At 34.5% G+C, this 27,495-nt stretch overlaps 5 protein-coding genes across 6 annotated transcripts; 2 read left to right on the top strand and 3 right to left on the bottom strand.

Annotated features, from left to right (window-relative positions):
* Positions 1-1,289: 1,289 nt before the first annotated feature.
* On the bottom strand, positions 1,290-4,264 carry LOC114518956 (histone-lysine N-methyltransferase PRDM9-like). The gene is made up of 7 exons (XM_028539007.1): positions 3,856-4,264; positions 3,645-3,782; positions 3,491-3,552; positions 3,117-3,399; positions 2,731-3,014; positions 2,375-2,639; positions 1,290-2,245 (listed from the first exon to the last, which is right to left on the bottom strand). Exons 1-7 carry the CDS (start codon positions 3,944-3,946, stop codon positions 1,422-1,424), a joined length of 1,947 nt encoding a protein of 648 aa, XP_028394808.1. The 5' UTR covers positions 3,947-4,264; the 3' UTR covers positions 1,290-1,421.
* A 1,130-nt stretch (positions 4,265-5,394) lies between these two features.
* On the top strand, positions 5,395-9,547 carry LOC114518923 (endophilin-B1-like). The gene is made up of 9 exons (XM_028538958.1): positions 5,395-5,505; positions 5,580-5,721; positions 7,185-7,313; positions 7,439-7,572; positions 7,689-7,787; positions 7,900-7,989; positions 8,069-8,169; positions 8,250-8,442; positions 8,745-9,547. Exons 1-9 carry the CDS (start codon positions 5,419-5,421, stop codon positions 8,850-8,852), a joined length of 1,083 nt encoding a protein of 360 aa, XP_028394759.1. The 5' UTR covers positions 5,395-5,418; the 3' UTR covers positions 8,853-9,547.
* Positions 9,548-10,041: 494 nt separating this feature from the next.
* Positions 10,042-12,988, top strand: LOC114518924 (calmodulin-beta-like). The gene is made up of 5 exons (XM_028538959.1): positions 10,042-10,192; positions 11,287-11,314; positions 11,589-11,732; positions 12,184-12,420; positions 12,681-12,988. The coding sequence occupies exons 1-5, from the start codon at positions 10,190-10,192 to the stop codon at positions 12,707-12,709; spliced, it is 441 nt and encodes a 146-aa protein (XP_028394760.1). The 5' UTR covers positions 10,042-10,189; the 3' UTR covers positions 12,710-12,988.
* A 502-nt stretch (positions 12,989-13,490) lies between these two features.
* LOC114518804 (zinc finger protein Gfi-1b-like) lies at positions 13,491-20,025 on the bottom strand. The gene is made up of 3 exons (XM_028538794.1): positions 19,862-20,025; positions 14,475-14,657; positions 13,491-14,329 (listed from the first exon to the last, which is right to left on the bottom strand). Exons 1-3 carry the CDS (start codon positions 19,962-19,964, stop codon positions 13,518-13,520), a joined length of 1,098 nt encoding a protein of 365 aa, XP_028394595.1. The 5' UTR covers positions 19,965-20,025; the 3' UTR covers positions 13,491-13,517.
* A 3,898-nt stretch (positions 20,026-23,923) lies between these two features.
* Positions 23,924-27,485, bottom strand: LOC114518803 (putative RNA polymerase II subunit B1 CTD phosphatase RPAP2). Of its 2 annotated transcripts, XM_028538792.1 has the most exons (10): positions 27,397-27,485; positions 26,949-27,069; positions 26,638-26,736; positions 26,487-26,552; positions 26,283-26,368; positions 26,149-26,199; positions 25,093-25,983; positions 24,900-24,980; positions 24,318-24,386; positions 23,924-24,190 (listed from the first exon to the last, which is right to left on the bottom strand). In XM_028538792.1, exons 1-10 carry the CDS (start codon positions 27,417-27,419, stop codon positions 24,001-24,003), a joined length of 1,677 nt encoding a protein of 558 aa, XP_028394593.1. In that variant the 5' UTR covers positions 27,420-27,485; the 3' UTR covers positions 23,924-24,000. The 2 variants fall into 2 exon arrangements, with proteins under 2 accessions (XP_028394593.1, XP_028394594.1); XM_028538793.1 differs by lacking the exon at positions 26,487-26,552.
* Between the last annotated feature and the right edge of the window lie 10 nt (positions 27,486-27,495).

Genomic DNA, 27,495 nt, shown 5'->3' with positions numbered 1-27,495 from the left:
GTATGATATTGTATGATACTATATGATGCTATATTATACAATATGATATAATATTATGCTGTATGATACGATATGATACAGTATGATATAGTATGATGCTATATGATACAGTATATGATACGGTATGATATTGTATGATACTATATGATGCTATATTATACGATATGATATAATATGATGCTATATGATACGATATGATACAGTATGATATAATATGATGCTATATGATACGATATGATACAGTATAATATGGTATGATGCTATATGATACAGTATGAATACGGTATGATACGGTACGATACTTTATGATGCAATATGATACGGTGTGATACTGTATGATATAGTATGATACGGTATGATATTGTATGATACTATATGATGCTATATTATACGATATGATATAATATGATGCTATATGATACAATATGATACAGTATGATATAATATGATGCACTATGATACAATTTGATACAGTATGATATAGTATGATGCTATATGATACAGTATGATACGGTATGATATTGTATGATACTATATGATGCTATATTATACGATATGATATAATATGATGCTATATGATACGATATGATATAATATGATATAGTATGATGCTATATGATACAGTATGATACGGTATGATATTGTATGATACTATATGATGCTATATTATACGATATGATATAATATGATGCTATATGATACGATATGATACAGTATGATATAGTATGATGCTATATGATACAGTTCGATACGGTATGATATTGTATGATACTATATGATGCTATATTATACGATATGATATAATATGATGCTATATGATACGATATGATACAGTATGATATAATATGATGCACTATGATACAATTTGATACAGTATGATATAGTATGATGCAATATGATACAGTGTGACACGGTATGATACGGTATGATATAGTACGATACTATATGATGCAGTATGATACGGTGTGATATAGTATGATGCATGCTTAATGATATGATATGATACAATAGATGTTTAAAAAAAGGGTGTTGTATGTATATTGGTGTATACTGAACATGGAATTATTACCAAAATTTCGGCCATTGCATGTAAACTGATTAGGTTGAGCTCAAATATAGTATATTTCATAAGTGAAATTCCATTCCATGTTATAAACCGTCATGAAAAGTATAGTTATACTTATATATGAAAAGTATAGTTATAAACCGTCATGAAAGGTATATTACGACTATGTATATATCCTTGTGAGACTATTGAGGGGATGTTAATCACAAAATATACTAGAAATATGTGTTCACACTACTTAATATAAATCAACTGTTTTTTCCCTATTATTTAAAAAATATCAAACTTGATTATTAAGATAAATCAATGTTTTAATACAGTCAGGACATGTTCTCTTAATGTCTTATCTAAGGTGTTATGTTGAATGAACTGTTTTTTCATGTCTCTTTAAGCTAACTCGCCATGTAAATGTCTTACCACAATGTTGACATTGATACGGTCGTTCTCCGGTATGTGTTCTTTCATGTCCCTTCAAGTGACCTTGCTCAGTAAATGTCTTACCACAATGTTGACATTGATACGGTCGTTCTCCGCTATGTGTTCTTTCATGATTCTTCAAGCTACCTTGCCGTGTAAATGTCTTACCACAATGTTGACATTGATACGGTCGTTCTCCGCTATGTGTTCTTTCATGGCTCTTCAAGTCACCTTGCCGTGTAAATGTCTTACCACAATGTTGACATTGATACGGTCGTTCTCCGCTATGTGTTCTTTCATGTCCCTTCAAGTGACCTTGCTGTGTAAATGTCTTACCACAATGTTGACATTGATACGGTCGTTCTCCGCTATGTGTTCTTTCATGGCTCTTCAAGTTACATTGCTTTGTAAATATCTTACCACAATGTTGACATCGATACGGTCTTTTTTGAAAAGTTCTATCATTACTGATATTGTTCTGCTGTATTTTAGACGCAATTTGTTTAAATTTCTGATTATTATCTTTTAGGTAAACAGGCATCATTATCATACTGTCATTTTCAGCTCTATCTCTTGTTTGTTTTTTCTCGCAGTTGTTTTTAACATGTACACGAAGGTAATCTTCACTGCTATACTTTCTGCCACAGTGAGGACATTCCCACAGTTTGGTGCACGCCAATATTTGACATCTTCTTAAATGCGTTTCCAAGTAGCTGGGATATGTGTACATTCTACCACAATATTTACAGGCATGACCACCAACTGTATAAAAAGAAAAAAATTCAGACTCAGTTTATATTGTAGAGAATATTTCCTAGGGCCTAGGCTACACAAGAACTGTTTATATTTCATTTGGAGGCTCTTTATCTTCCTTCAAACTTTCATAATTACCTTCAAAGAGCTTTTCTAATTGCTTTTCGTCCTCCTCAAATAACGATATACCAAGTTGTTCTGCATATTCATCTCCATACCACACTAAAAGTTCATCATCTACATGTATTTCTTTATAAACACGATAGTAAATATCTCCATGATATTGATAGGCAATAATGTTCTGTTCGTCCTCGCATCTTGCGCAGTTGATGTACCGCATCCAGTTGCTATGATTAAGATCTTTACCATCGATATAAAACTGGATCTTTCCTTCATGAACAATCTAAATATAATACTAGACTATTAAAATACCCTTTCATGATAATTCTGTGTTCTTTGTCTATAAGTCAAAATATGTAATGACTGTTTCTTACCTCCCACATATACGAAGTATCTTTTCCTTCCTCTAAGTCTTCTTTCAGAACCTTGACGCCCCGATATGGTCCGAAACGAGTATTTATTTCCAATTTTTCCTTCGAAAAAACGCCCATACCAGCTTCAGGAATCTTGGAATCTTTTACGTACAGGTTTCCAGGAAGAGACTTCATTGCATCAGGCATCTTCATTCCTTTCTCTGTGTCCGTGCCATTGTCTTCGATGATGTTAAAATTGTGTGTGGGGCACTCGCCATAATAAAAGTCGTCACACTGGTCGCAGTCTAAAAGTTAAAAAATAAATGGCTTTGGGTGGTCATATTTTGGGTGGTCATCTCAATGATTAAATTGCGAATAGGGCTTCAGAAAACCCTTTTTAAACTTACATATGTAGTGATCATCATCAGGAACATCATCCTCTGTATAGTTTTTACGTACGAAATTTCTTGTTGACTTTCTTGTTGGTTCGTTCGCAAGACTTTTGCACTTAAACTTGATTGATCGTTTCTTCTTTTTGAGTACCGAATGCTCCAGATTACCAAAGTTGGTATGAGGTTGAACAAGTTGTCCAAGTAACTCGCTGTCTGCTGTTGCTAGCGCTTTATCTTCACTAGTACTACCCGGGTCCTGGCTAGAAATACACTGGACGTCCACGGTACTAGACTGAAACTAAATTTTATGTCAAATTTCTCAAAACACACTGATAGCTCTAGTTAACCAACGATGATTTGTACACTAGTGTCACTAAAATATATTTTACCTTGTTACTCAACTGGTTCTTCAAGGTGGGTACTCCAACGGTATGTTTTGTTAACGTATGTCCTGTTTGCATTTGGTTAAGTGTAATTAGGAAAGTGTTACTGTATTAAACTATATAAATTATAATTATAAGGATATATCTTAGACTTGATTACCTGTCATAGTTGATTTTGATTTCTTGGGATTATCTTCATCTTTTCCTGGTAGCCATTCTTCGTCGCTACCACTGTCACTCTCAGCTTTTCTCTTACTTGTTTTTTTAGGAAAATATGCCGATCTGTCAACCTCAATACCTACCACAAAGTCAAGGAAGTCTAATGATGTTTTAAAAGGACATTTTATAAAAGTATTGCCTGCAGTACGTACCCAACTGCTGGAGAAAATCAAGATTTCTGTTGATATTTGCAATTCTTCTCCGTTCATATTCGCAAAGGTCCCCACGTTTATCCTTAGGCATACTAAAAACTGAAATTTACTAAACAATTTTATTTGTAAAGACCTTGGATGAAACAAATAGTCAGTGGTGAAGGATTCTCCAGCAATCGCTAAGATGTTTTGAAAATAAAAACACCTCGATCTATATACTTTAGTTTTGAATCAAGATGAAAACTTGTAAACAAATACGCAAAGGAAATTTCGAGTTTCGGCGGGAAAGCGTCACGCATGCGTATCGTGCATCGGATAATGTTCGGTAATAATCAAATTGTCGGAAAACAATCGGTAAATTCGATTATTATTTATTAGGAAATAGAAATTAATGTTAAGATTTAAGAACGTTTTTGAACTTTGTTGAACCATCAGTGTTGCTGCAAACTTGTTGACATGATTGGCAACAACTACAACATTGTTCACTCCTATTTACTCCGCCTGCGTATGCGCAGCGGAGTGTTAAAATGCCATGGTCTTTTTTCCTTTTAGTAGTCGTATATTTTATGTACATCGGTTGGCATGCAGGCGGAGTGAACGCCTTGAGCAGGCGTCTTGTTAGGACAAAATTGCTCGTTGTTCGGCGTATCTTTTGATGAAATCTTAGAGTATAAGTATTAGTAATTAGTATTCATAAATTCGGGGTTCTCTTTATTTAAAGCTTTAAAGCCACATACAGACAGGAAAGTTTTTCTTTACAAACTGGAAGTTTTCTTGGCCAGTTCACTTTCTCGTATGTATGGTGAACAGGTTTTCCGTGACAAGTTTTATTTGCTTGTGTGTACACGATAAAATTGACAAATATTTCTTGACAAGTTTTACGATAATATGGGCCATGGTAAAAATAAGAATACAACCGAATCTCAAAACAAACAAAAATGATAAAACTTTAAAAAATCATAGGAAGCCCAGACAAATAAGTTAAAGTTAATAAAAATCCGTAAAACACTTGAGATTTGAGATATGTGTTAAAATAAATTAAAGTATATGTAATTTGCTATTTTATACTCCCAATAATATAGTAAGTTACGTCGCTAGTTGCATAGTCAAATGGCAGCGCCACTGGAGCACGCTACATACATGGTTCTAACAGTAGTTTTGTAGCAAATTACATATACTTTAATTTATTTTAATACATATCTCAAGTGTTTTACGGATTTTTATTAACTTCAACTCATTTGTCTGGGCTTCCTATGAAAAAATCCGCCGGATTGGCTCGAAGATATTGTTGCGCAGTTACCTACTGCGCAATTCCATGTCAAGTTTTCCTTGACGGCCGTGCACACGAACAGTTAGTTTTTGAAATTTGAAAAAGGCTCCTTGTCAAGGAAAACTTGACAAGGAATTATTTCGTTAGAAATAAAGCGGTGAAACTGCATTTCCTGTGCTAGGCAAATGTAAATAACGAAATGCATTCCTAACATGAAATCGTAACCTTTTGTGTAGGTTATGCTGCTGAGCTTAATGATGTGTGCTGCAGGCTCGTGTCCTTCCCGAACCAAAATGGCCAACCTGTCGATGAACGATGTTGCCGATTCATGGAAAAAATTCGCAAAAATGTCGGCGACGACTTTCTCTAGAGCTAAACAGGTAAGTAATCAAGATTCATCAGTTACTAAACCACCAAGAAACGAAGTTGATCGTATTTTCCTTGTTTTATTAAGCTCACGGAAGAGAAATTAAATCGTGCCGAGAGGACTGAATTTGACGCTCATTTCGAGAATTTAGTCGCCAGGGCTGAAAAAACACGAGATTGTACGGCGAAAATTACAGCACGGACTTCAGCATTGATTCAGCCAAATCCTAGTAAGTTGATAACATATTACAGTCATAAAGTGTCTTCGTGGAGAATTGATAGTAAAAGTTTTAAGATAATAATTTATTATATGGTGACGTCATGTTTAAAGTACAAAAATATATGACTGCGAACGAGTAATTTACTTCTGTGTGAAGCCTGTTTTACACAAATAAGATAAGAATAGTTCACATGCACAAACAAAAAATATAAGTAGAAGAAACAGAATATCAATAGAAACAGAATATTAAGTTTGAATGGTGCAAAGATATAGTGTATAAATTACCTATTTCAGGGGCCGGTTGTTTGTACGCAATAAAACGCAATAAAATTTCAGCTTTGGAACCAACAATTACTAAAGTCTAAAGGGGATCCTCAATTAGGAATACTAAGATTTAACCTAATATGGGTGATTTTAAAGCAATTGGAAAACCACTATCCTGCTTTCATACAACCAGTCCCAGATTTATATTATGCTATAATTGCCTAAGCATTTTTTTGCAAGAAATCAGCATAGGTGTGGTCAGGGTAACAGGACTATTGGCCCTCTTATTCTTATAATTGGAAAATTACAAAATTTAACATTTTGTCAGAAACATGTAGAAATGAATAAAACACATCATGTATAGATGTGTGTATGTAAAAATAACTTCAATAGCTGTTCATTATTTTAAATAATATGCCTTTGATCTTTTCCCAGTTTTTATCTCTAAAATGTATCAATATGTTTATTGAAACTCTTATAATCATGTGCATGAAAATGCCTTGTTTTTCCTTGAAAATGTCTTGAAAATAATTAAATGTCCATGCCATTACCCTCTGATAATTTGATATGTTGTGATTTGTGAAGTAAAGAGCTGTTGTAGAATTCTGCATGACTTTGTTGTATATTTGTGTAGATATTGGTATACATTTTTACAAATTTCACTGATTTAGGTAGACTGTTAGATGTGAATAGTTGTTCTTTTAGTTTTGGCTTAGATGATAACATTTCTTGGCAGATTTTCAGAAGGGTGTGGCTTCAAGTAAACAATATCATTTTATTTTTATTTGAACAAAAGACATGTTGTTACTTAAAATAGAAACAGAATATTGAAGCCATTCCCTAGAAACTTGTAAAAATCTGCCAAAAAACATCATTGTACTGCGGTCAACACCAATTAAGCATGGTTAATTGATGCTAAAGTGACAAGTAGCCCCATTTCACAGTCTACCGGAATCTGCAGTACTCATCATGTCCATCATCACAGTGAAAATCACCAATATGTTGAACATGGTGTCACCAACGTGTATAATTTCCTCTTCTATAATTGAGTTTTTGCACTATAATTTGACATTTGACCCCGTATATTTTATTTTATTGCATCAAACATGTATTTGTGTTCATACTATGGTTTTTTGACTGATAGTGATACTGCTACAAGTTGCTTTGTTCTGCAGACTGTATTTCAGCTAGTTCCTTCTTTGTGTACAGATGCTCGTGTTGAGGATGTCATGTATCAAGCACTTGATGGCAAAAAGAAAGAAAGACAGACAAATTATGAACTCTTAGGACAATGTATGTTTGACTCTGGCAATGACCTTGGTCCTGGGACAGCATATGGTGAGACAATAGGTTTCTTTGAGGCATAAATATTATCAAGGGTGGTGCTCTTTTTTGATAGAGAGTTTAACAATTATTAAAGGGATTGTAATTAATGAACAAGCATTTTAAAATTACCTATCCAGGTGGCTCTCTTGTGGAATGTGGTAAATCAATGAGAAAAATTGGACAAGCAGAACGAGATCTTCTTGAAAAAACTGTTTCAAGATTTATGAATCCACTTCAGAATTACCTTCAAACTGACATCAAAACAATCATGGTAAGATAATTATTCTAGCAAAATATCACTGACATGTTGTGGCATTCAATTTTATAATTTTGCTTTACACATTTCATGACACTCTTAACCATTATTGCTGACTAATCATATTATAGAAGGAGAAACGTGTGCTGTTGGCAAAACGACTTGACTTAGATGCTTGCAGGACTAGAGTAAAAAAGGCAGAAAATCAGCCACCTGAAAAAGTTCAACAAGTATGTTCTTTTCTTCAAAATTTTCCATCAAACACCGAAGAAGCAATAAATTATTATTATTAAGCATGGAGGGTTCATTCTGCTGAGTTCTCACATTCCCATTTTTTGACAGCTTGAAGCAGATTTAAGAGTTGCTCAGGCAGAATTTGACAGACAATATGAAGTGACAAAATTATTGTTAGATGGTGTTACTACTGCTCAGGTATATTTTACTATTTTATCAAATTTTTAATTCCAAATAACCTGAGATTTTCTTATTCTTTACTTATCTCTTTCAACAGAACAGTCATTTAATTGCTCTGCAAAGTTTTGTCGAGGCACAAGCACAATACTTTGATCAATGTCATAAAACTATGCTAGAATTACAAAGGCACATTCAGAGGTAAGCTGTGAGGAATATTAGTGATTATTATGGAGTGAAATGTGTTTGAATGGTATTGTTACAAAATTAAATTATTATAGTGGTACTGGTGCAACTGGTCGCAGTTCATCCTCCTTTGGTGGTATTAGTAAACCTCCACCATACAATATTTCTAAGCCTTCTACAACATTTGATATAAATACAGTGACTAGACCAAGTGTCACTCACAAGGCTAAAGTAATGTATGATTATGATGCAACTGAAGATGATGAACTATCTTTATTGGCTGATGAGGTAGGTTGGCTCTGTGGAGTGGGTGATACCAAACTTTGGTTGTTTCATGGATAGTATTGGCTTCAATATTTTACATTTATTCTTCATCATGGTGGTATATGATTTTAAAATACTGTACCATAGTTACATAGTATACTGTATGGTTTGTTCTATATATGGTGTTATATGTTAACATTGTGAAATAGATGAAGTATTTGGTATTGTTTTCTTTACTTGCCATTCAATATTCATATAATATACAGGATTATATTCACAAAAATTAGACCAGAATATATTTCTTCATGTACTTTTATTTCATACAGGTGATTATTGTGTATACAGTGTCAGGTCTTGACAATGACTGGATGATTGCTGAACGAGGAACACAGAAAGGACGTGTACCAATAACATATATAGAACTCTTGCCTTAATTAAATAACATATTTAAATCAATTATTTCAATATTAACAAACTGTAGCCGGCTTTTGAACCATCATACATACCCATAGGACAGCAAGCATGACAGCTTGTTAGAAATACTTTCCAAACTTATTAAGAAGACCATGCATTAGTTTTTACGAAAACAAAACTGCAATGAAATTCATATTTGTAGGGAAATACACTTTTGTTTTGTTGAATTTTGCCGAGAATATTAAAATATCGTTCACTCGATATCGTGTCACTAAAATATTAATTCAACATTAATTGTTTTTTCGTTTATTGTTTTGTGTCCGCAATCTCTCAAGGGTTAATGAGTTTGGGAAATGTTTCGAGAATTCACTACAACTGATGTTTCATATATTAACGCGAAAATTGGGAACTGCATAAAGTAAGCACGTAACTCTGGGACTTAATTGTTGAATTATATTTAATATAGATGGCTTCTTGACGTCATAACTCCGTCTATTCGTGCAATGAGTCATGAATAGCGGAACTTTAAGTCTGCTCTGACGTCTAGTGGAAGCCATTTACTAGTATTTTTTCACAACTATTATAACAATGAAAAGCTGTGACCAAGGATATTATATTTATTCGCTTTCTTAAAACGAGCTTTAGTGGCGTACTTATGATGGCTGCGTAAAGATATTGTTTTATATATATTTGCATAATTTGCGCATATAACGACTGCATAGAAATAATAGGGCATTGACTATATGCACAAGAATGGTACGTGGGCTGGGTGTTGTTTTTTAAAAACCTGTTTCAAACTATAGCAAACTTCCTCTTATGACCTAAATGAAACGTGATTTCTACCAACCTCGTGGTTATTCAAGGGCGATCCTATAGTTATGCTGTGATACCTGTATGCTTGGGCACAGGTGAATGAGTTGAGGTACACTCCAGGAGGCTGGCTTTCTGACATTTCTACTTTTAGAATACCTTCTTGACGCTCCGCAATTTCATCTTGAATTTTAGTGAAGCTTACTTTTGTTATTTTAGTGACTAATTTGTTTTAAGAACTGGGTCTAGGAAAACAAAGAAATAAGGTCCGTCTTATTACAAAATAGCTGAAATAAACAACAGGCTTGTACACTACATGCATCAGGTATGACGAATTGTGATCTGTTATATTTTGACCGGACATTCCTTGTGAGGCCCACGCACGAAGACGTGAAAACGTCACCTATCAGCAACTGGCAAGCATGTTTATTTTTACTTGGACGGAAGTCGTCATATCAATATTCTAGTATACTCATTGACATTAAACAAAACGAAAACTTAGCTGTATATATTGGCAGCGGCAAGAGCTCAATCTCGCTCAAGCAATATGGTGAGTAAAGTCAAAATCTTTTCGCTGCAGTTTTAAAGCTATTATGCTGCTATTATATATTCAAGATATATCTAGTAAATTAGTGTCGCCGTTGTGCAGATTGCTATAATCTATCCATTTTTTTCGGTGCTTTGATTTGTTCAATATTCAATAAAGGTGCTCTAATGTTATGATATTAAATTCACCTTGAAAATGAAATCGACGATGTAAAATCAAAAGATATGGTTCAAATCGTGCGTTCTAGATAACGAATCTTAGTTATTCAAAGAATGCATATCAGATTCGATCAGATTCTGAGATTACATTCTGGAAATGCATTGAAACTAAAACCCTAAACCTGAAATCCTCGACTATGGTAACCTTGAAAGAAAAGTCTATTATCATTTATCATGGTTCATGGTTTATAAAGATCGATTATAATTTCACAAATTTAAACCATTTTCAGCGAGAAGAATGTTAAATTCATATTGCCTTACAATTTATTAAATACTGGACTTCAAGCCGTGCGATACAATAGCTAGCTATACTGACTTAGTATAATACAATGATTGTCTACAAGCTGATATATTACTGTCTTCGTCACTGTCGACCACTTGTCCTTATACTGGCATAAGACATTCTTAACATTCCGTAGTGTATCGCAAGGGTTAACATAATAACATTTAAAAACTGTTTGATCCGGTCAAGACCAGAACCAGTCCCCAGAACTGACAAGAGTCTTACTAACGTTTTTTTAAGACCTTTAAAATTTATATAAAATTTTGACATTTATATTAGATATGGCCTCTGACATTTCCTACAAAATGCAACCAATGTTGCAACCAATGTTTGATGCTCTTCCCTGCATGCCCCCATTTTGAGCCAACTTCAATCGTGTCGTATTCTTTGTATCAAAGTCAAGTCAAGTGCCCATTCGAATTGCCGATGATTTTACGTGCACCTCGCTACGTTGCCATTGGCATAGCGGATGCTTTCTTGAGATGTTTAGATATCAGTGGTGAGTCTCGTAGACACTCTTACTGGATGGACAATTATCTTGCATTTCCGTCCCCACTGATTAAATTCGCCCAATTAAATTTCGTTCCGTTTGACAGGCTACATCCAGGAAAGAATATTCGAAAGGTGAGTACCTGTACGAGATATAGAAACACACCGTTGTTTGTGACAAGAAGTCACACAACTTCTCGTCGAGGATTTTCGATTTAGTTACATTTAACTAACAAACGTGCATGTGAAACGTAGTTAAAGGTTTCATACGAATTATACCTATTATTCAGCCGGTTCCAAATATACGTAGAAAATATGCAGTGTTTCGTTGTTCGACGAAAAATTATGCGAGTATCTATAGATTAAAATAGGCTCATACACTGTGCATGTATATCCTATTTATATTTAGGAGTCCAAGATGCATTTGATTTGTTTGACAAAAACGGTGATGGAACAATATCAGTAAAAGAGTTACGAGAAGCGATGCAGCAAGCTGGCCACAATGCGGCGGAAGAAATGGTTGAAAAAATGTTGAAATCTCACGACAAGGATGGTATGCTATTTTTTTGTTTGTTGGTATATATATGAAAGGTGTTAAATATACGCAGAAGAATCTGTGTTTATTTGGCTCGTTTGTTTGTTTCATGGTTGGTATATGATTCCCCAACGATGCATGGTGCGTTTGTTTGGTTGGTTTGATGTTTGGTATGTAATAATATGATTTCACAAGGATAGTAGGTTTGTTTGATGGATTGTACGTAATTTAACAAGGATGCTGCGTTTGTCTGCTGGTTGGTATATGATTTCACAAGGATGGTACGTTTGTTAGATTGTTGGTATATGGTTTCACATGCAATATGGTACGTTTGTTTCATTGTTGGCATATATGGTTTCAAATAGATAAATCTCTGTATATCGTCAAGGCCTTATTCACAAAGTTTTTAAAGGCCGTGCCAATCATTACATTGCATATCATCGACCATATTTGCGGTTCTTATTCACAGAAAATGGCGTACTGACAATAGATGAATTCGAGAAATTTCTTAGAAAAGATAATCAGGAAAACCATGCAGAGCTAAAAGAAGCCTTTGAACTTTTCGACACCAACGGAAATGGTTACATCTCAAAGGAAGAGTTAGTCCAAGCAATGAAAAGGCTGGGGGAGGATCTTAGCAATGAAGAATTAGAAAGTATGATAAGAAACGCTGATATTAATAAAGATGGACAAGTTAGTTTTGAAGGTGAGAAAGGCACTAAAACATCACTGTTCGCAAACTTTGACGGGGGCAGTACTGTTTGATCAGGGGGGTAGGAAAATTTTGTATAAAATATAAGAATAATATATTGAATTTATTCTCGTAAAATATGGATAGATTAATAAATTGTTCTATTCACTAGACGAGGGTGATGTTGTGTTTTTAAATCTTTATAAATTATTTTGAGAAATCTGTACAATCATACCTTCAACATCGTTTTCTGGAAATTCTTTATTTTTATCTAGAATTCAAAAGAATGATGGCCCCAAAATAAGAGAAATGCAACGATGTCAACAGACAGACACAATGAACTGAGGATGTAAATTTATGATTTATGATGCACCGATTTATAATGGAGAGAATGAAGACATGACTAAATTTTAATCCAGGCTAGCAATAAACCTCGTTAATAATGCAATACTGCCAAGGTTAGACCTATTCGAAGCGGTAGTTTATATGCGAAAACAAGGCGAGCCTTATTTTCGGATTTCCTCCCATGCACCAACATTTCAAATGGTTTCTTTAAATTTTTACTATTAAATATCTTTGATTCTTCGCATTATTGGTAATTGTGTTATTGCTCTCTTTTGAACAGCTAGGTCTAAAACTCTATCGTGTTTTCATTTGCAATTTTCTAACAATATATAATAAGTGTGTATATTTTAGCAAGTATACTTCGGATTGACAAAATTGCACTAGATATCAACGCACAAATACATCTTCGATTCTTCGTAACTCTCTAGGACACGGAATCCACGTCTGATGTGAAAAGCTTAAGCAGAGCGCGTGTGGGACCTTAGCACCGCATACAATGCCCGGCGCCAGCGAATAACGTTCGAAGCACCGTGGGCGTGTATAATGCTAATAGGACCACGTAAAAACCACTGCATATGACGTTAGCACAGCGCGTGATGTTGAATGCACCGCTTATGATGATAAAGCACCAAAGCTGGAAATGCGCTATGCATGGCTTTCCATACTCTCAAGAACATTTTCTGTATGCTATCTACGGAAAACATTTCAGACAAACCACTTTATTGAGGCGAAAACATTTACAATTTTACATGAACTATGACTAAATTCTACAGGAAAAGCCCGTGTGTGACAGAGTGTCTCCTTAAATCAACTTTTCTATAAAAAGCTCTAGAACATATCGTGCAAACGAAGGGTTTATGTCCGCTGTGTTTTCTACTGTGAGTGATGAGGTTTGATGACTGACTGAACGCCTTGCCGCATTCTCGACAAACATGCGGTTTTTCACCTGTGTGAATGTAAGTGTGTTTTTTCATGTCGCTCTTTTGATGAAACCGCTTTCCACAGTATTCGCAGGGAAACGGGCGCGTGTCCGAGTGTATCAACATGTGAGTGGAAAGTGTGGACGACCGCTTAAACGTTTTATTGCATTGCTTGCATTCGAAAACCCTTTCATTTGTGTGTATTGCTTTGTGTTGTTCAAGGCTTACAGAATGTCCAAATGATTTCTCGCATAAGTTGCACTGGTAAGGCCGTTTTCCAGAATGTGAACGTCTCACGTGAACCTCCAGACCATGCGGTGTTGCAAAGACTTTTTTACACTTGACACACCCAAATGTTTCTTCTGATTGGCTTCTTTTTTCTATGGATCCGACAGACTTCCTTGGCTCCTGCCCTGTGCTCTGATTAGTCAAGGCAGTGCGAAACTTCATGTTGGCCTGAGTAAAGGCCCCAAAGCCATGGTGACGCCATCTATCCTCAAATGATCGAGGATGAACTGTGAGCTCAGGTGGGGGACATATGACCACAGGAAAGCGAGGGTACATTGGTGGGTAAATTGGTAGAGCGTTAGGATAATGAGGGGCCGTGCATGTTGGTTCGTGAATATTCCTACAAGGGCGTGGTTGGTATGGAATATAACCTAGAAAAAGTTTAAGCGAAAAATTGTATTTAAGCACTATGCAGTGAATCATTTAATCGATTTACATAAATTCTTATTGATTCCTAAGCGTATCCACAGTTAAACGGTTCTCTGTATAGATTTTCGTAGAGTGAAATGCACTTACCATTACGATACTGGTATATGGCAGGTGGATTAGCGGCTATATTTGATTGATTCACTTCGGAATTTTCAGGTCGTACTTCTTGATTTGGTTCTGTGGAGTTATCATCAGGTTGTATAAGGCTTTCTATGTCGAATGGTCTTCTAATGTTATTTGTCTGTGGCTCATTTTTAACTGCTCTATGCTCTGAAATGAATGGTAGAAATACTGTAGTAGTATTTAGTATCTATAATGGGCTCTATTTCAAAGTTGTTTAAGTCTCGCAATAAATCATTAGTGCATTTTTTTTATAATAAAGCATGTGATATGTGTTGAATCATGCATGCATGGTATAAGATATAAATTTTTAGTCGGAATTCCTATTTGATTCCCACAACTTCATCATAATTAGTCAGTTATTGAATTTTATTGCATGATCAGTGAAAAATTTAGGGAGATTATCATTACTAAGGTTTAACTTTTTTCTTTGTGTGTATATACATGTAAAAGAAGATTTTGAAAGGAATCCGACCATAAAAGTCACGATGGCTGCGGACATCGAGAAACTCGCACTGAAAATCGCCGGTCCAGTGTGTGAAGAGAATTATTCAAGCAATGTCACATTGTCACTCAGTGAGACGCAGCAGTTTGCGTTAACAAGATTTCAAATATGTTGTAATAGAAAGAATGCGGTAACAATTGAAATATCGCAGTCGCTGCATGTATAGCATCACATCTAATTACAACTTCAAAACTGGCCTTTAATTATAGTAATTATATATTTCCAAGAGCATATATACACTATCGAATGGTGTATTACAGCTAAGAAACTATATCGATCCATTAGGGGTTTGAAACACTAGCAGGAGTATGTATATAATTATAAATATAGGACTATATTCCATATAGTCTCATTAACTTGCACACAAGAAGCCTTTGTTTGAAACGTTCTATGCAATATAGGTATAAGTATATATAAGTAGGTTGAAATATAACAGCCGAACTGCATCATGCACAGCATTATATATCGTGTTCCCTGTTTCCTTCGTGAGTTTTTTTTTCAATAACCATGGTAAGCAGTACCCTATACTTAAGTGTTATTGAATTGTCAGGACAGCCACCTGAGCAAGTCTTTTATATCTAAAGTGCTTGAAAAGTTTTACTAAATAAATGCGAGAGTTCTTTTTTAAGAACAAAGGCAACTATATGGCTTTGTCTTGTCGCACGGGCTATACTATTACCTTATTCCATGAACGCACGTGTGTTTAGTACAATTTATCAACCTTAATAAATAACAAAAGGATGATTATGCATGCAGGTTTATATTAACTCTAATATTAAACGATTGCCATTGCCCTTTATTACCGCCGTTACTCGTAACAACACTAATTCGCCAGACTATAAATCATTTTGTCAAACAAGTTAATTATATAGTGCTTTGTAATCGAGGAAAATGGAGAAAAATTTATGTGACTCCATTTACAGACATATCACTAATGGAGGGACTTTTAATTATAAAGTCTAAAGAACATCAAAAATTCAGTGAATTTTAAATTGGGTTTCTAGCTTGATCGAGCTATCAAAAGAATTGTAGGCTTGTGCAGCATGCGAAAAGGAATTGGCAATATTTGATTGATTATCATTCATGCCGGTTCACAAAATAGCAACTCTTGGATGGAGATAAAAACCTCTATAAAAACGCTAAAATATATAGCTATGTAGTTGTTCTAACTTAGGAAATTCAGATTTCGAACCATGTTTTTAAGCGAAAATCATACAACTATATATGAAGCTGACGTGCTAAAATAGGAACGCAGAATACTGAATAAATGTACCTTAGACCTCCAGGTGCATTCTGAACTATTTTCATCTATTACAACTAAAATTAAGGGTTGTACATATATACATAAGACGTTTTGTATATTATTGACGATGATGAAAATGTGATAGTTTCAATTGTAAATATTTTAGTTTTTGAAAAAAATCGAAACTGCCTCATTTATGAGTGCCAGAGTGGTTATCGTTTTCCTTGATCTTGGTCGGATAACTTTGGATAATTTTTTGTTTACGCCGTTGAAATTAATATATGCAAATTTAAAATTTCTGTAATCAATCATCAAAAGCGGCAGCCATTTATATTAACAATAAATACCGCATGTAAGACCGTATGATAGGCTTCTCTTTTGTGCAGATAGTTTTTATGCTGCTGTTTGAGTTCGCGTTAGGTCAGCGAAGAGCGGATTTTTGTGGCAGAAACCCTCAAGAAATAAGCCGTATAGCCAGGGTAGGAAATGAATATACCCACGACCAGAAATCTCTTCACTGATTGCCGAATTATTATGTTTCAAAAAATTAAACTTTGCCTGCAATTGGAGTCATTGAAGATATTGATATTGAACCAATGGTTGGTTATGTGTAGAACACACTGTTGGCTACAGGTCACTATAGTATAGACAGTCTATATGATTTAGATAAAAAAAACCTTAGATAAAGTTTTTTTGGTTACGTTTGGTTAAGTTTCCCGTTTCATATCCCTCAAACATGTGACAACTTCATATATTCTTGGATTTGGTTCTTGCTGCTGTGAATGAGGATAGTGCAGTAGAGAATACCATCTATAAATTATTGGAGACTTCTTACATTAAACATATGTTGGGCTCCCCATTGTATATAATAGGTTTAGCCTTATCAGAAGACACGTCGTTAGTTTATATAATAACTTATATATATTTGTCTGTATTGTCTCTGTGCTTAAAAAAATACGCACTTGCATTGCACGTTGATAACATGCAGTGTTAATGCAGGGAGAATATATCGATCGAGACACATGACACAATATATATAATATATCTCCACTCGACAGAGAGCTTGATTTGTTGTATTGACTGTTAGTTTAGTCGGACGTGGTCTTACAATTTGATGGCGTTCCTACTTTTCGCTGGTGAGAATCCTTTTTTGGATGCAACTCTTGAACAAGTTGGTCTTAACTGACAACCGCCCCCCCCCCCCCCCTCTTTGCAGCATACATTCTATATTTCTATTCATTTCGCCATAAACAACGGCAGGTTTTGAGAAATCAGGGGGCTATCTCAATTTATTTGTTTGAAGAGCTTTATTTTTTAAGTCCATCATGCATGCAATGGTTTGTATTATAAACCAAGGCAGCCAACCAAATAATAATCAGGGCACTGCCTTCCAAATAATGTTCATCCGAATGGTTACGTCATTGTATAGGTGTCTGAGAAAACACGCAGATTCTACGACTACGTCGTTTCATATGTGAATCATGAAGCTAGCTCTTTTGCCTGAGGTGCTTAGCTTTGTAGGATTGCAAGGAATCGATCTATCAGTATTGTTTGAAGAGCTGAATATCTTTGATTTACCTCTATGAAGTTTCTATGCATTGTAAAATACGTTAGTAAATATCTTTGAGAAATCTATTGAAACCTTGTGTGATACATATTTAACACCGTTTTGTTGAAATGCTTCTTAAAAGCACGATTGTCTGGGGATAATCATCAAGAAGATAAACGTCGTTTGCATAATATCGAAAAGTGAAGCTTTAAATCGGAGTCGAGAGATTGATAAAAACATTTGTTAGTCCATTTGTTCGCTCACTTTCGTTCAGATTTTACAGGAATTTAAAATGTATGTCTGTAGCTTGGTAACCGGACCACTCAAACATCAAAGAAAATGCAAAAATATAGTTAAAATGTCGAGTCATTTATTTATGTTTTTGTAACCTATTTGTTAAATTGAACTGCTTTCTTTGAGAAAATTGGTCTTAAAAGAGCAAAGTCTGCTTTGCGATTGGATCTTCTTTACCCCATATGTGTCCAGCTTGCTCTAGAGACATGCGTAATTGATGAAGATGCTGATTATGTATGCAACTTTGTCACGCGAATATTCAACAGGATTTTGTATAATATTTGCCAGATTTACTGCAAAATCTGGCCGATTTCCTTACAAAATATTCTTCCCAATGTAAACGCTAAACTTGATTCAAAACGTCTCTCTTCCAAACAACCTTAAATTCACTGTAGTCATGTTTCTAAGCACCGTTCGTGAGTTATTCGACACTTTAGATCTCAGTATAAATGCAATCGGAAGGTTTTTAAGTTAATTAAAAAAACGCAGAACTTTAGAAGCAAGGCAGCCGCATTGTTAATTAAGTTGGTGGATAAATTGCAAATCCGTGAGATTCTGACTAAGAATATTAGACTGAAAACTCAGACCAACATAAAAAGGTTTAATCAGTGGTGTGTTCGATGCAAACATCTTTTCCTAGGCGGACTAGAATTATAATTTTATCTAAATCGAACGTGAGAAACAACTTATTCTATTTAATTCCTAGAGTTCCACCTCGTTCTTTTTTTGCATGCATCTATCACCAATGTAAAATTGTTTCTTATGCGTCAAGGTTTAATCCATTGATCGCTGGTTGGAGCTTAATATGAGTGAAGTCATAATATGCTAGTGACGCATCGCTTTTAATTTAGCAACGCGCCAACGGAATTCTATCGACGTGCTATTGAATAGAATCGTGCTACCCTCTGCTCCCATTATTTTTAGCCTTGACGTCTTTGTTTCCTAAAGTCTACATGTATTTATAACTGTTTCAGATATACATCACACTGACCTATTCAAAGATCAGCACATTAATTACTATTAAAGACTATATTATAGTATACACTTTAATACAAAGAAAACGTTACGTTTCAGTTTCATTATCGTTAGCCAGTAGCTACATAAACTCTCATTCAAGGCAATGCCATGAATGCAAGCAATACCGCTGGGAATGCCTTATACTTATATAGAATTATACATCTGTGATTAAAAATCTGCTTATAGATCTTATAATTTCACTGGCAGTGTTTTGTCTTCACTTAAACATGCATGCATGTCAGTACAGAATCCAAAAAATCCTTTAATATAAATCGTGTCGTTTTTCTCAAATGTGGAAAAGTAAAAGACTAAACAATAAAATCAGTTAAATATTGTCTCCAGAAGATGCTTTTTACCGAAAATATATTAGTCTAGATACTGCCTATACAGTTAAGGAACCATATAATATCTCATAATATATTTCAACCTGGTTTTTTAACTGCGTGTTCTAAGTCATATTCAGTGTTTCAACTTAAAAATTGCAGAATGCAAGTTGTGGCCAGATGGTATATACTAAACAGACTATTCAGTTGAAAAGCGTTTTAAAGTGTTTTAAATACAAACGAAATTTATTAAAATATATTGAAATAGACTAAACTACGATATTTAAGTGAGTATATATTTATATACTTGCATATTGGGATAGACGCACAGATTGGGCGAAACCTTGTACACAAATCATGGCCGAGTTTCGACCTAATGGACTATTATAACATGCAAGAATCTATACATTACTTAACTCTTACCTCTAGCTGCCTCTTCAAATTTGCCAGCCTCCATTTCCTGATCCTCAGAGGACTTTTGAACGTGTACAGTTTGACGATTTTTGACCAAGAAGGAACGAGGCATGATTACGGTCCTAGCGTGATAAGTTTGTTTAACCTGTTTCTGTATGCGGCGCAAAAATGTCACAAATCTTGTCGCGATATGGTTAATTTACTCATACGCCCTCAATTTAGCTTGCACGCGAAAGCCTAATTATCATACGATAGTTTTAAGCCTAATATGAGCAGCTGGGAACGGCTTGTACTCAAGACAAAGGCATCGCAAAAGCACTGTGGAAACACAAAATAGAGCAGACTTTTTGCTTTGAATGTATAGAACTTATTTCTTAAAAAGACAATAGTCAGAGTTTTAAACAACTCATTTTTATCCCAAATCAGCGATGATTAATCGAAAGCAACTTACAATTTTCGTCAGCCGATGCCTGCCTGCTGCATGGAGAACATTTTGAGTTAAAAATTACGATAATAGCAAAACGTCATTTTTCCCATGCAACCGTGTATATATATACGTTGTTTATAATTAGTATATATAGTTGAAAGAACGCGTATAACTCAGAAAATGCATTGTATATAGCTCGCTGGGAAAATAATACGGATCGGATGGATTTTGTCGGTAGTTTATGAATAAAGAATTTAATATAAGGTGAATGCCGGCTTCTCTGTATTCGTGCGATGTGCCTATATATAGGATATAGTTTGGAACAATTCAATTCGGATGTACCGTGGATATAGTTTGGAACAATTCAACTGCAACATTTTTAACATCATCTTTATACCTATATAGCCAACCATAATTTTGTTTCAATTTAAAATTCACAAGAAAAACAAGGATTATTAACAAACATTTGTCAAACACAACTCAAGCCGAAAAAGCGTGGAAAACTTTTTTTGCCTTACCGGGCGGTCTTGCATGTATAGATGTGAAATATGAAATATCACTTGCAACTCGTCACAAAATGGCTACTTCACTATCAGTTATTTAAGGGAGTAAATGTCTTTTTACTATTCCATTAACGTGTAATCAATAACGCTTCAAATAACTCATGCAGTTAACACAGCAAAAAATGTATTATGTACGACTAAGTTAATGTGAATAAATTATGTATCCATGCAGGGTTATCATTCTAGTTGAAATTGACCTTCCTTCGGTTTATATGCCTTGAACGGAACTATACATTCTTATCTGAGAGGATTAAATTCCAAATTAAAGTATAAAAAGGCAAATATAAACTTCTGTGTTTATTTGAACTCTTTATGAAACAACGCTGTATGCAAACATTGTAGGTTTTAATTGTAGTTTAATTGTTCAAATAAACTTTAGTGTATGTCTGCATGAAGTGACGTGTTACTATATTATACAAAGAAACATTACACACAGTTATACTGTCGCCGCGAATTTTGAGCCGACATGGGCGACATCCATGTGTATGTTAATATATATGTGTGTAAGTGTAGCGATTTATTTTCGAAATATCGTTTTCTATCATTTCTAAACGCGCACAGGAGAAACAATAGCAAAGTTGAGATGATTTATTGATTAACGAAAAGATCAGGGACATATTCAATCTCAATTCTCAACCCAGTCTCCCGCGCAGCGACGAGATAACTTAAAGGTGTTTCGGTTGAAGATGTACTTTTCTACACAAAGATAACGATTCAAGTTTTCGGGTTTTCCATGCATGATGTCGTATTTGTGCACGAATCGAAGGATTCTCTTGCGTAAGGGAAGGGTTTAGAATTTTAATTTGCATCAATATTCATACACGTTTTGTAGAAATGAGCAAAAAAAGGACTGGTGCCGGCTCCGGGATTAATTATCCGGCTCATACATGTTGTTTTCAAAATAACAGCGTGAAAGTAAAGAAACGGGTTTTTCAAATGGCCGCGACTGATTATCAATAGTGGCTACTGAAATTGACATAAACTAAACTGTCTCCATTCATGCATCCATCAATTTACTCATCTATCTGCATTCATTCAGTGCTAGACAAATAATTAATACATTTGTCGGGTAAATGAGGTGGAAAGGGCGAAAAACACAGACCGATCACAACTTCTTAGGCGGCAGCTTTTAATATATTATACTAACAATATATATCTGAAATCAACTGAAATAAATACATCATTACATGCATGAACATATCTTAAGAAGTCATAATTAAAAACATAGGTGAGAAATTCACCTGTTCATGAAATACATTTCGAAAAGAGGTTATTACGATATCTGTTGTCGTGAATTATCAAAATGCATTATTTCAACTTTGCAATTGGCAAATGCTGCATGAACAGTAATCCCACCGACATTGTATTCATATAGATGAGTTTTCCCTGATTTCACTGAGATTGTGTAATCATTTTTTTCATTGAAATCACAGAAAATTCATATTGCAATCGATGATTTATTGAAATGAAAGATATTTTGTGCAGTGTATTGATGACAGTTATATTGTGATATAAACTTAAGTGGATGAAGTGACACAATAATTAAACAAAATTGAAAACGATTAAGAAGTTAAATCTTTCGCGTTTAATCAACATTTGTGTACAGGAAAGCAAAATTGCCGTACGAAACTATTGACAGTTATATCATAATCGTGAATTTCTTATAGATAATAAAAGACACAGATAATAAAACAATTCTTCAAGTTCTGAATAACTTATATTCACGGATTCACTTTTCTATTTCGCAACTTACGGAATAAATGTCTCTCTTTGGGCAGCAAATTCGAAAGGACTGAGGATGAGCAGTCTCTAGCGCAATGGGAGACTTTATACAGTCATAATAAATGTTACAAATCTCAGCATGGCACCCCCTGAGAAACAAATCAGGATTATTTTAATATTTCCAGATTAAAAAACTCCGCTGAGGCTGATAATTTTGCTTTTCGTCTCACAATATAAAGTCCAAATTATTCACTTTATGAGTTGACCTGTCGCATTAATCATTACGCTTGTGAGAGTTTGTGTATATATTTAATTTACAATAGCAATAAATATTGTATTTAATCTTCAATTTGAGAAACATTATCAACTTGCTGGGAAGTTTGTTTACAAGTCTACAGCTTTGATTTTTATATTAAACTTCACGAAAAAAATATGCAAATATCGTGGCTGGTGACTCATTAGAAAAATATGCAGAGTTGCGGTCTCTCATCTTCTAACTTTTTTATGGCCAACTGTACAATATTTTGTTTACAGTGCTATGGCAACTCAATGCCAATTTTTCTCTGCGTAAAATTTTAGAAATATTTATATTTAGGTGGTCAAGGGTAGCATCGCATTACAATCTCATTTTAATTACTTTATCGGCATTTTGATATATTTGTGACAGGGAAGATTTGTTATAAATTTAAAACCACTACCAGCTGCATATGATGAAATCCATTATTGTGTTTTTATTGCTCCTTCAGTGTACAACCGCCTTCACTTTGTTTCAATTAAAACCATAGGCGATTACTGTAACGAGACATTGATATACCGACAATTTGAGAGCAATATTGGGAGTTTTAAGATTAATAAAATGTTAGATTTAAATTCAACGAATTGTGGTCAAATTGAAAAGGGATAATTTCATACATTTAAATGATGAGACTATATATAGTCTATATTGTATCTATTGCTGTGACTTTTACTTTTGTTTGAAATGATGAAAACATGCATTCCATGCATGGAGTTTAGCAGCAGAGATTTCTTTGGTCTCTTATGGGAAAAATGTGAAACATATAGCTACCGTACTTGTATATCATGCATGTGTGCGCATGCAGGTGTATCAGTAAAAAATCGAAACTTTACTCTTTTGACAAAATATATCACTAGTCGCAATAAACGTTGCTATCGTTTTATGCATATTTGTTATAACATATGTTGCCATAAAAACATAATGGGTTGAATAGCATCATCTCACTCAAGTCTGGCTTATTGTAACTGGGTGGGCAAAAAACTTCAATCGTCGAAGATTTCTCTCTCTCATTTCATACTGTCAACAATCAACAAAATCTTTGAAAAAAACATATATTGTCGTCTTTTAGATACAACTTTTCTTTCATTTAGTTAAAGTGGGATCTATACTAATCATCTTAACATGATTGTCAAAAACCATGTTAGTCTAGTTCCTCCATGTCAAATTTCTTTCCGTCATCATCTGCCGCAGTTTCCAAACAGCTTTCAAAATCAAACACGCTCAGTAAACGATCAACATCTTCTTTGTCAACTGTAGTACTTAGCAACGAGGAAATGTCTTTTTGCCGAGGTGATAAAGGTTCATTCAACGAGGGGCTTTTCTTAGCTAATCTATAAATAGATAGTAAGTAAAATGAAACTTATGTTATTTGATCAAATGAGTCAATATTTAATGTATCTTTATTTTGTTTTACCAACAGTCGAGGTTTTGAATAAAAGAAAAAATAAATAAACTCACATTAAAAGTAAAATCATTGCAACCAAGTTCCATTCCGAGGGACTCAAAACAATGTTAATGTTGGTGAAACTAAAATGCAAAGAAATGCAATAAATATGTCCCATCAGTTTTCACCCATTAGTTTCACAAGCTTCACCACCAACAAAATCACTTTCACTAGCTCCATCACTTTCATTACATCTCTATAACATCACTTTCACTATCAACACTTACACCATCATCACCTCCTATATCATCACTTTCACTATCAATACTTAACCACCATCACCTCCTATATCATCACTTTCATTATCAACACTTACACCATCATCACCTCCTATATCATCACTTTCACTATCAATACTTAACCACCATCACCTCCTATATCATCACTTTCATTATCAACACTTACACCATCATCACCTCCTATATCATTACTTTCACTATCAATACTTGCACCACCATCACCTCCTATATCATCACTTTCACTATCAACACTTGCACCACCATCACCTCTGTCATCATTACCATCACTGTCATTACCTTCACCATTATCAACACCTACATCATCATTAACCTCGTCAGCATTGCCTTAAACCATACCTGAATGTCTTGAGCAAACAAGTCAGTTGAAATGATATATCTGCCATTGTCAAACTAAGCTTGGAAAGCATCGGAAACATTCTGAAACGAAAACAAAATGTTAGCGTTTTCAAATATTTGGTGACGCTCTAGCTGTCTGTATATATAAACAAGCTATCTGCAGGACAGTCTGTCAGTGCTAATAGCTACTCACGCCTTTGTAAGTTTTTCTGAAACAATCTTTCCACGTATAGCGTGTTTGCTTTTGGAATCAATTGGGGGTAGAATCATACTTTCTTCACCACTTTTACACTTGAATTCATCGGATGTATTTTTCTGGTCACGATCAGATTTTTGTAAATATTTTCTACTTTCTGTGCTGCACCATTCTACTAATACGCTGTATATTTTATCAACACAGTCCTTTGCTTTCTCTGAGGCTTCACTGCTTTCTGTGAAGACCGAAGCATTTGCTGAAAGTCCATCATTCTCATTCGTTAGTTCTGCACCGAACTCACTAGTGCAAATGCTTTTCTTTGTCAAATTATTCTTTTTACATTTTTCGTCCAGGCTTGAGGTTTGTGGGTGAGAATATTTAGGATTAGAGCTTGTGTTAAACAAAACTTTTGTCTTTTTCTCTTCATACAATTTTGATGTATTGCTTTCCGCTTGATTTGGGGATTCGTCCTTTGAATTTGTGTTTTTTAAGATTTGGCCCTCGTTTTCCGATAAAGGCATTTGCATTTTTGCACTTTTAAAATGATCAGAAACATACTTCCCCGACTCCGGTGCACTTTTGTCTGTGCTAAACCTTTTCTCCTTTTCTTTACGATGCTGGTGATCAGCAATTTTATCCACATCATAATCGCTTTTATCGCTATCATCATCGGAATCAGATACATCAATATCCAGATCAATTTTAACATTTCCAAAACGTTCAACTATACAACCTGAATCAATATCATTATCAAATTTAATATTCTCATGTATGTCATCAATATCATATTTGTGATAATTAGAAACATCTTCATATTCATCATTGGCATCTTTCTCCTCATCATTTTTTTGTACATTCATGACCACTTCCTCTCCATAACCTGAGAATCTTTGGGTAAAGAATAGAATTTAACAGCATTGATATAAATATTCATAGTACATATACAGATGAGATATGGCTAGATAATCAAATTATGACAACACTGCAAAAGTGAGTCTATCTATTTGCAGCTTATCTAATTTAAAAAAATGGGATGTATTTATAATAACATACTTCTTTTCCATCGCTTCAACATCATCAAGTATTTTTAATTGAAGTGACTTGCTGTAGTTATAAAGGAAAAAATATCAATTTTAACACCTCCACCGCATGTAATTAATGAGGTATGCATGTAAAAAGTCACCAACTTTTTGTCCCTCATCCAAACAGGTTCTGCAGAAAGTTGAGATTGAAAATATTTTGATGCTTTGTAACATTTGTTGCTGCAAAAATTCTAGAGTAAAAATCATTGCCATTATGCTGTTGCTGTCCTTAAAATATTATTGTCTTATATTGAGGTTGTTATTGATAAACTTGCATTGTTTCTGTACAACATGTACTCATTAATTAACCTTTCTTTCAGTTATGTCATAGACCTTCTTCTCCCTCAAAGAAATCTTGTATTTTTGCTTCAACACCTAAGAAATATCACTTTTCTTGATTCCCCTCCACATTCATGTAGTGGAATATGTTTGTCTTTAGTGTTAAAGAATGTTATATTACCTGTGTGAGTTGATTACTACACAGAGGATATCCACAGAGTTTTGTTATTGCTCTTTCTTCTGTCACATCATTGTATTGTGAAATAGTGATATATCTGCCCTGTCAAAGTTAGCAGAAGTTGTAATCAGGGCCAAAATAGTGTGATAATTGGAAGGATGCACTCTATTTTGTCTGTTGTGAGAAATCTGTGACATGGAGCAAATATATGCACCCCCAATTAACACATTTGTTTTCAACCCTGGTTGTAATTTTGTTGTTGTACACTACACATCTAATATCAAGATGATTCACCTATAGACATTTAAACTCACAGAATTGAGAAAAAATTCCACGTCAACAGAATCTAACAAAACCATTTTCTCCACAAGATGAAAGGCATGTGCCTCTTTATCAACTCGGTCTTTAAAGGCAGCTCGTAATGTTTCTGCTTTCCTGAGAACACGAGCATGATGTTAGTTTCTTGTTTTCATTTTGTAAACTCTGATAGTATGAGAAATGATCAATGGCAAAAAACAATAAATAATGTGCACAAGATTAATAGTAATCTTTGCCAGGTAAAAGTTCAGGCAAAACTAATTATCTGTGGTGATAATTGGTAAACATGCAAGCACTTTCTGCCTCAACTCTTAAGCAGTAAGCACCCTCTGGCCCCTGCCACTCCTATCTGTCAAAACTTCTACAAAACCAGCTCCATTATCGTAATCGGTAATTATTTAACTTCCAGAAGTCTTTCCTTGATGATAAGGCAAACCTTCTCACCTATCCTTATCGCTCTGAGTCATCTTCAAATAGTGTTACGTGAGCAGTTTATATCGCAATTTTTCATTTCTCCACCGCCATATTGTCTTTTTTTTGTCT

This window comes from Dendronephthya gigantea, unplaced genomic scaffold, assembly GCF_004324835.1.
Source record: "Dendronephthya gigantea isolate DGI-Jeju-01 unplaced genomic scaffold, DenGig_1.0 000012F, whole genome shotgun sequence".
Taxonomy (NCBI): Eukaryota; Metazoa; Cnidaria; class Anthozoa; order Malacalcyonacea; family Nephtheidae; genus Dendronephthya; species Dendronephthya gigantea.
This window is presented reverse-complemented; position numbering and strand designations above follow the sequence as displayed.

Excerpts from the sequence above, each read along its gene's own strand:
- LOC114518956 (XM_028539007.1), bottom strand. The coding sequence starts at position 3,946 with ATGCCTAAGGATAAACGTGGGGACCTTTGCGAATATGAACGGAGAAGA. Across the intron at positions 3,783-3,855 it reads TGATTTTCTCCAGCAGTTGG|GTATTGAGGTTGACAGATCG; the intron begins GTACGTACTGCA and ends ACTTTGTGGTAG. Across the intron at positions 3,015-3,116 it reads TGATGATGATCACTACATAT|ACTGCGACCAGTGTGACGAC; the intron begins GTAAGTTTAAAA and ends TTTAACTTTTAG.
- LOC114518923 (XM_028538958.1), top strand. The coding sequence starts at position 5,419 with ATGGCCAACCTGTCGATGAACGATGTTGCCGATTCATGGAAAAAATTC. Across the intron at positions 7,314-7,438 it reads TGGTCCTGGGACAGCATATG|GTGGCTCTCTTGTGGAATGT; the intron begins GTGAGACAATAG and ends TTACCTATCCAG. Across the intron at positions 8,443-8,744 it reads TATCTTTATTGGCTGATGAG|GTGATTATTGTGTATACAGT; the intron begins GTAGGTTGGCTC and ends TATTTCATACAG.
- LOC114518803 (XM_028538792.1), bottom strand. The coding sequence starts at position 27,419 with ATGACTCAGAGCGATAAGGATAG. Across the intron at positions 26,369-26,486 it reads ATGACATAACTGAAAGAAAG|AATTTTTGCAGCAACAAATG; the intron begins GTTAATTAATGA and ends TTTTTACTCTAG. Across the intron at positions 24,387-24,899 it reads TGTTTGCTCAAGACATTCAG|TTTCACCAACATTAACATTG; the intron begins GTATGGTTTAAG and ends TTTGCATTTTAG.
- LOC114518924 (XM_028538959.1), top strand. Across the intron at positions 11,315-11,588 it reads CAGGAAAGAATATTCGAAAG|GAGTCCAAGATGCATTTGAT; the intron begins GTGAGTACCTGT and ends ATTTATATTTAG. Across the intron at positions 11,733-12,183 it reads GAAATCTCACGACAAGGATG|AAAATGGCGTACTGACAATA; the intron begins GTATGCTATTTT and ends TCTTATTCACAG.
- LOC114518804 (XM_028538794.1), bottom strand. The coding sequence starts at position 19,964 with ATGCCTCGTTCCTTCTTGGTCAAAAATCGTCAAACTGTACACGTTCAA. Across the intron at positions 14,658-19,861 it reads ATTTGAAGAGGCAGCTAGAG|AGCATAGAGCAGTTAAAAAT; the intron begins GTAAGAGTTAAG and ends CATTCATTTCAG. Across the intron at positions 14,330-14,474 it reads CATATACCAGTATCGTAATG|GTTATATTCCATACCAACCA; the intron begins GTAAGTGCATTT and ends AACTTTTTCTAG.